General features: G+C 54.6%; 1 protein-coding gene across 1 annotated transcript in view; it reads right to left on the minus strand.

Annotated features, from left to right (window-relative positions):
* The window catches only part of LOC104395615 (PWWP domain-containing protein MUM1), a 7,917-nt gene extending 745 nt beyond the window's left edge, over positions 1 to 7,172 (minus strand). Inside the window, exons 1-12 of the mRNA XM_010005330.1 lie at positions 7,116 to 7,172; positions 6,437 to 6,443; positions 5,709 to 6,041; positions 5,016 to 5,405; positions 4,444 to 4,563; positions 4,077 to 4,147; positions 2,583 to 2,659; positions 2,143 to 2,203; positions 1,644 to 1,719; positions 1,493 to 1,543; positions 706 to 1,133; positions 15 to 103 (exon numbers count right to left, since the gene is read on the minus strand). Of these exons, the coding sequence (XP_010003632.1) occupies positions 15 to 103; positions 706 to 1,133; positions 1,493 to 1,543; positions 1,644 to 1,719; positions 2,143 to 2,203; positions 2,583 to 2,659; positions 4,077 to 4,147; positions 4,444 to 4,563; positions 5,016 to 5,405; positions 5,709 to 6,041; positions 6,437 to 6,443; positions 7,116 to 7,172 (1,760 nt within the window). The remainder of the gene's footprint in view (positions 1 to 14; positions 104 to 705; positions 1,134 to 1,492; positions 1,544 to 1,643; positions 1,720 to 2,142; positions 2,204 to 2,582; positions 2,660 to 4,076; positions 4,148 to 4,443; positions 4,564 to 5,015; positions 5,406 to 5,708; positions 6,042 to 6,436; positions 6,444 to 7,115) is intronic.
* Positions 7,173 to 7,536: the final 364 nt, after the last annotated feature.

Consider the following 7,536-nt stretch of genomic DNA (forward strand, 5'->3'; position numbering starts at 1 on the left):
GAATGACAAGGTACCTTTTGCTCACAGATGGTCCTTTGATGTATTTCTCTTCTGCCTTCTTGTAATCAATGTCATCCACAGCAGAAATGGCATAAATGATGGCCTGTAAGAGTCATTAGCCCCTTTGTACCCATGAAACTGAAGCTGAATTACAGACAAAAAGTGACCCAAGACCCTCCCAGCAGAGGGACACATTGTTAGCATTAAGGTTCCTCCATCACGTGGGTGAAATGCCTTGGTTTGTACCTCAAGTTCTGAAATAACTTGGAAACTTGTCCTCTAGCCCCCCCAGGAGATTGTTCTTAGAACCAGATTAAGACATTTGGTTTCTACAAAAGTTCCTCATGTTTTCCCAGAAAAGTTCCCAAGATCAACAACAAGTATCTAAAAGTCTAACTAAAAAACAACCCCCCCAGCACCACAACAAGGCCCAGGGGCCTCTTGCCAAATTAAAACCAACAACAAACAAAGCCTGTAAGAGTTTCAGGAGCAATCACCACACACCCAGCAGGGATGACTGTCTTTAGACACCTAAAGCTCCTCCATTTTGTGTCAATGGCTTAAAAATCAAGTGCTGAGGCCCCCAGGTTGGCAGGATAAACCCACCTGGCTCAGACACCTCTGGGGACACTCAAAGGTTTCCCATCAACACCAGCTGCCATTTCCTTAGACATTCACATTCCCCAGAGTTCCATGTTTACTCACTTCAGGCAAAAGGACGTCAGAGATAAATTTGATCCCATCCCCTTTGATCTGGTGCAGGCCCTTGGTGTCCATCTCCCTGTACACCTCCTTCAGGTAGTTCACCACCAGATCCAGCTGCTCTTCATCCTCCAGGTAGGTCTCGATGCAGGTCACATAGTGCCTGGAGTTCAGGAACTCCTTCAGCCAGCGGGACTGTTTCCTGCTCTTCAGAATGGCCAGGAGATGCTCCTCAGCCCCCTTGGTCTTCACTATGAACTCCACAATCTTCTGATTGGCCCTGTCTCTGGCAGCTCGTGTTCTGTCAGGAAGGAGTTTCTTGGAGGGCTTCTCAGGTGAAGCTTCTGGAGGCTCTTTATGATCTTCCTCTGCTGCACTGGGAAAGGTGACTTGGGCTGGGCCTTGGTAGCCTTCCTTCCTGACTGGGTAGCCTGAGAAGAGAAGCCACAACCCTCCTTACACATACAAAACCAGGGGTTCTCACACACACGCAAAGCTGGAAACAAGGGACTTTCCTGAGAGGTTCTTCTTCCTCCCCCACCCCACCCAAAGGGTAAAACCCACCCCCAAAGTCTTAATTTTGCCTCACAAAAGGAGCAGGAGCTCTGAGCTCACTGCAAGGTGAGGTAACCAGTTCTCTAGTTGTCTCGAACAAGATTTACTTAACTTTTGTCCTGGGAGTGAAAAAACCTCCAAGAGCACTAACAGGGTGTGGGAACTGGGGTGGATCCCCCTCCCAGGGGGATGTTCACACACTCACCACACACGTGTGACCAGCAGAGCCACTTACTGATGTCAGCAGCAAAATACTCCAAGAAGGATCCCGTAAAGGAATGACAACCTGAAAAGCCCAAACCAGGGTGACCCATCAGCTCAGTGAAGGCCCCGAGGCAGAGCTGACAGCAGGGGGGTGTCCCGGGGCAGGGGGGGCCCCTCCCCACCCACTCGGATGCGATAGTCGGCGATGAGGCGGATGCACCACTCGATCTCCTGCCGATAACCCTCCCGGGCCTGCTCCTGCAAAACCACAACACTCCCAGCCCTCCAGAGCCACCCGCTGGAGCCTTTAGGTCCAGGGCACCAATTAGGCAGCAGAAGTGGCTAATGATAACAAACCAAGCTTTGCTTGCAGCCTCCTGGCCCCCAAGTCCTGCCATCCCACAGGGAGGATGCAGCAGGAGGCCCATGGAACAGCCCAACCCTCCCAGTGTTCCCAGCAGCAGCCTCAGCCAGATGGAAAGAGGTGGCAGGAGATCCCAGCCCCGGATCATTCTCCCTTTCATGGAGCACAAATTACACTGAATTGCTTTGTGGAAGACAGTGAGAGGCCTCTGAGCACACCCAGCCCAGCCAGCAGCACCAGGCTGGCCCAGAGGGCAATTCCATGGGGTGACCACAGCCAGGCCTGTCCCAGCCCCTGTGGCCACAGCTGCTACTCACTATCAGGTCCTGCTTTTCTTCACAATCAAAGTGTTTCAGGTTCTTCAGAGACACAGAGAAACTTAAGGAAAAAAAAAAGGCAACTGAACCAAGGAGGAAGAGGCAGTTGAGCTGCAGGTGATTCACCCCAGCCCCACACCCCCCTGGACAGGAGGCTTCCCAAGGAATTCATGTTTCACTGGTTCAGGTTTTCCCAATAAGCACAAACTATGGAATCTTGCAACAACCCCAGTCCCTTTTTCATTCCTCACCTCAGCACCAGGGGCTCCCCCAACCCCAGCCTGTCCCAAGGGGCAGCACCTGAAACCTCCCCCTCTTGGGCCCCTCCCTCCTCTGGAATCTACACACCAATTGGGTGTTAATTGCCCTTTGCCAGGGAGAGCACAGGACACTGAATGAAAGGAAACGAGTCCCGAGGGTGGTCAGGACCCAGTTTGTACCCCTTTTTCTTGGTGCTGGCGTCCCCCTCGATCAGCAGCACCGAGGCCCGGCGGAGCTTCCGCCGCACCGTCTTCACCTGGTGGGAGGACAGAGCCCCCTGAGCCTCAGTGGAACCCCAGGAACCCCAGCAGGTTCCCCACGGATCTCACCCAGGAAACCCCACGCTGCAAGTTACACCAGGATGAAAAACTTCTTAGTGGCAAGAAGAGCAAGTGCCCAAACTGGAGGGGATTTGTTAGAGCACGAGGACCCCCCTGCCCCGACCCTCCCCACGGTCCCGGCTCCAGGGAACCAACCACCTTCATCCCTTGACACCTGTTTATCACAAATTATTTTACATGTCAAGAAGGGCAAAAGACCCTCAAGACGTGGGCAAGCTGCTCCTCCTCAGCGCCCCCACAGCCCCGAGGGGGCAGCAGATGCTCTTACCACGGCCGGCCAGTAGGGATACCTCCCCATCTTGCACCAGACCAGGATCCCCTCCTCGATCGACTCGGGCTCTGGGACCAAACATACAAGTCATTTTCCTTCAGCACCTTCACCTCTCAGGAGTTTCACCTCGAGGCTTTTCCAGGTCTCAGCCCAGGTGACACCCCCCCAGAAGGCAGCACAGGAACTGGGACAGTTCAACCCCTGCCCAGTTTCCCAATGTTTTGTGCTGTTCCTGGAGCACCCAAGAAGTGGGTTCCAAGCTTGAACAAACCTGGATTCACTGCCCAGAAAGGTGGGGCCTGCCTGTCAGCAGGCCAGGAGCTCACACCGAGCCTGGGCAGCAGGCCCAGGCCACTGATCTCACCTTGGACTGATAAAATACTGGGAAGCTCCTCCTCTTCCTCCTCTTCATCTACCAGTGGTGAGAGGCGAGAGAGACTCTCTGAGGAAACAATCTCTGAAGACAGGGCAGATGGTTCCAGCCCTGCCAAGAGCAGCAAAACCCCAGAGCTCATCAGCACGGACCAGGGTGTGGGAAAGGATCAGGTGTGAGCAGGTCACACACACAGTGAGGGACCCAGGGGACAGGGTCTGTCACACCCCCCTGCTCCCCACCCAGAGAAAGGCAAAACAGCCTGGGCAGAAGGGACAAGGAAGGGAACCAGAACGGGCTGTTCCCTCCCATCTCAGCCCTGCCCACTCCTGAGGCAGGACAGGAAACCCCCACGTGTGGGGCAGGGTGGGAACTGCTGCCACGGGCAGGTGCCCAGCACAGCCCTGACAGCCCCAGTGTCCCCCTGTGCTGCTCAGCCAGCAGCACGCTCTCTAGTGGCAAGAAGAGCAAGTGCCCAAACTGGAGGGGATTTGTTAGAGCACGAGGACCCCCCTGCCCCGACCCTCCCCACGGTCCCGGCTCCAGGGAACCAACCACCTTCATCCCTTGACACCTGTTTATCACACATTATTTTACACGTCAAGAAGGGCAAAAGACCCTCAAGACGTGGGGAAGCTGCTCCTCCTCAGCGCCCCCACAGCCCCGAGGGGGCAGCAGATGCTCTTACCACGGCCGGCCAGTAGGGATACCTCCCCATCTTGCACCAGACCAGGATCCCCTCCTCGATCGACTCGGGCTCTGGGACCAAACATACAAGTCATTTTCCTTCAGCACCTTCACCTCTCAGGAGTTTCACCTCGAGGCTTTTCCAGGTCTCAGCCCAGGTGACACCCCCCCAGAAGGCAGCACAGGAACTGGGACAGTTCAACCCCTGCCCAGTTTCCCAATGTTTTGTGCTGTTCCTGGAACACCCAAGAAGTGGGTTCCAAGCTTGAACAAACCTGGATTCACTGCCCAGAAAGGTGGGGCCTGCCTGTCAGCAGGCCAGGAGCTCACACCGAGCCTGGGCAGCAGGCCCAGCCCACTGATCTCACCTTGGACTGATAAAATACTGGGAAGCTCCTCCTCTTCCTCCTCTTCATCTACCAGTGGTGAGAGGCGAGAGAGACTCTCTGAGGAAACAATCTCTGAAGACAGGGCAGATGGTTCCAGCCCTGCCAAGAGCAGCAAAACCCCAGAGCTCATCAGCACGGACCAGGGTGTGGGAAAGGATCAGGTGTGAGCAGGTCACACACACAGTGAGGGACCCAGGGGACAGGGTCTGTCACACCCCCCTGCTCCCCACCCAGAGAAAGGCAAAACAGCCTGGGCAGAAGGGACAAGGAAGGGAACCAGAACGGGCTGTTCCCTCCCATCTCAGCCCTGCCCACTCCTGAGGCAGGACAGGAAACCCCCACGTGTGGGGCAGGGTGGGAACTGCTGCCACGGGCAGGTGCCCAGCACAGCCCTGACAGCCCCAGTGTCCCCCTGTGCTGCTCAGCCAGCAGCAGCCTCTCCTGCCCCCCCAGATCCCACAAGGACTCAAACCCTGCAATTCCAGACCCACATTCCCACAGAACTACAACCCAGCAGGATGGAGCTTCCCCTTCCCAAGCAACGTGCCCACCTTCATCCTCCTCAAAGTCAGGCAGCTGAAACTGCTTCACTTTACTCAGAACCACAGGGGAAAGGCTCTTATTTTCCTCCTCTTCTGGCTGAGCAGGGACACTCCTGGAACAGGCCCCAAGGTTGGAAGGTCCAGATGAAGACTGGGGGCAATTCCTGCTGTTCCTTTTCTTATCAGAGGACACCCCTGCCCCACTCTCTTGCTCTCCATTAACCTGTTTCAAACACCTTGGCTGTTCTCCCTCCAGCTGCTCCCCCACACCTTCAGTCTCAGTGCTGAGGCCTTTTTCCAAGTCACCTGAGGCAATTTCACAGGAGGAATCTGGTAACTTCCTTCCAGGTCCAGTCCTTCTGGGGGGGCTCCTGGTGGGTGCCCCCCTGGCAGGTGCTGCTGGGTCAGGCCCACAGGGGGGGGGCAGGGCAGAGCCCCCCTCAGGTGCTGGGTCCTCAGGGAAGCCATTCCTACCCAACACACCTGGTCCTGCACCTCTTGGCTTTTTTCCTTTTTGTTTACTTCTGCCCTCCTTGGGCTTGGGAGGGATTTTGTTTCCTGGTTTGGACTTTGCCAACGAGCTGCTCTTGGATTGTTTCTCTCTTGGTAGTGACTTTGACTCTGGGAGTTTGCAGGTTTGATGCCTCAAGTTTGATGCAGCAGACAAAGCCCCAGCACCACCTCTGGAGAGGTTTGCTCCACCTGTGTGTCCTTTAGTGTTCTTGGGAAGAAAGGACCCCTTCTCCTTTTGCCTCTTCCCATCACTCTTCAAGCTGAGGTTATTTTTCTGTCTTCTCTTCCCCCTGGAAGCCTCACTTCCCAGCTTCTCTTTAGGCTGAGGGAGCTGGTGAGACCTGTGTGAGAGGGTAGATGAGACAGATCCTGCTTTGTTCTCCTGGGATAATGGGGGATTTGCTCCTTCTGCAGGTGGTCCTTGTCCTGCTGACCCATCCTGACTCAAAATATCCAGGGCAATTTTCAGAGAGTGACAATACTTCAGCTCCTCCACAGCCCCCCTGGAATGATTCCCTTGATCTGAGGGAGAAGAAGATGCAATAATCAGGAGAGACTGGAGTTGCTGTGCTTAAAAAAACAACCACCTGACACTTAAATGGTCTGTGACTTTTCAGGCCAAGCTCCCAGGGCAGCTTCCCAGGCCTTGTTTTGATGGGATCCCACTCAGGTGATTTCCTGACTTTATGGATGGAATGGGAAGAGGGGGAAGGGAATTAAAAAAAACCAAACACACCCACCCTCAGGAAACACACCAGGGAAATAAGAAGAATTCCTGTCCCCCAGGTTGACTTTTTTTGGTCTAGTTTACACTCCCAGCATGGACGAGGCAGCAGTGCTGCCATCTCCTCACCCAAGTTAGCAGCAATGTTCTCTATCAGGCTCCTCTCCAGTGGGACAGCCCCAGCACAGCTCACACTGGCCCTGCAAGGGCAACAAACAGGGCTGAAAACCCCCCCAGGACCAACCAAACACACCCCAGGGAGAACAGACTCTGCTTCCCCCTGGCAATAAACCTGCAGCTTCTCCTCCCCCAGGGCTGAATTCCTCAGCAGAAGGTCAGAAAAGCAGCCCAGGGTGGGAGTGCTCAGGCTCACTGCTGGGGGTTCCAGCACAGCCCCCCTGGCAGCCCCAGGGAGGCACCAGCTCTGGGGTCACATCAAATCCTCCTGTAAATCTATGATCTCAGCTCAGAGGTATCTGCAGATACAGGAGTTACCTCCTTTCATGCCTGAGTGCAAACAAAACAACAAAGACACTTAACTGTTCTTTTAAGCCAAGGATTTCAACTTTCAGAGAACCCTCCTTTGTTTGAGGAACAGGTTTTCCCCCAGAAGCTCCAGTTTTGCCCAAAACCTACATGTAAGACAAAAAAAAAACACAGATGCTTAAATCCCTTGCCCAAGACTGGTGGAGAGATCAGACACCAAAACACTTTTACCAGGAGCAGCAGAGACAGACTGATGTCCCACAGCACCAGGGTCTCTGCAGTCACTCCTGAATTATAAAGTCTGTACCTGGAGCTCTTACCTGTGACTCTGCTCCAGCCCAGCCCCATTTCCCCCCTCTTCCTCCCCAGCTCCCCCTCTGCTTCACCTTTGCTGGCCACAGACGCTCCTGCCACATGCAGAGAACAAACTCCTGCTCTGTCATGTCTGTGCTTCACAGGGAAGGCGAAAGTTCCAGTGAGCTCTGAAGGAAAAGGAAATGGAAGAGTCACCCAGCACTTCCCCTGCTCCTCCTTCTTGGTTTTTTAAAAACAGCCCTTGGAAAACGTTCCTCCAGTTACAATTTTATCTCCGAGGTCCCTGCACAACAACTGCCCGAAATGAAGTTCTCAGGGAGCCTCTTTTCACGTGCCACAAAAGAAGGTCTCACTGAAGGGGCGAGCCCACAAAACCCTGCCACAGATAAATAAAAGTCGCTGCTGCGGGGCCGGAAATCCTGGAGACCCCGGTGAGGAGCCCAAAGACACCACGCGGGGCCGGTATTTCCGTGCAGCGTGACAATTACACCC

Source organism: Chaetura pelagica, unplaced genomic scaffold (genome assembly GCF_000747805.2).
Source record: "Chaetura pelagica isolate M959 unplaced genomic scaffold, ChaPel_1.0 scaffold899, whole genome shotgun sequence".
NCBI classification, from domain to species: Eukaryota; Metazoa; Chordata; class Aves; order Apodiformes; family Apodidae; genus Chaetura; species Chaetura pelagica.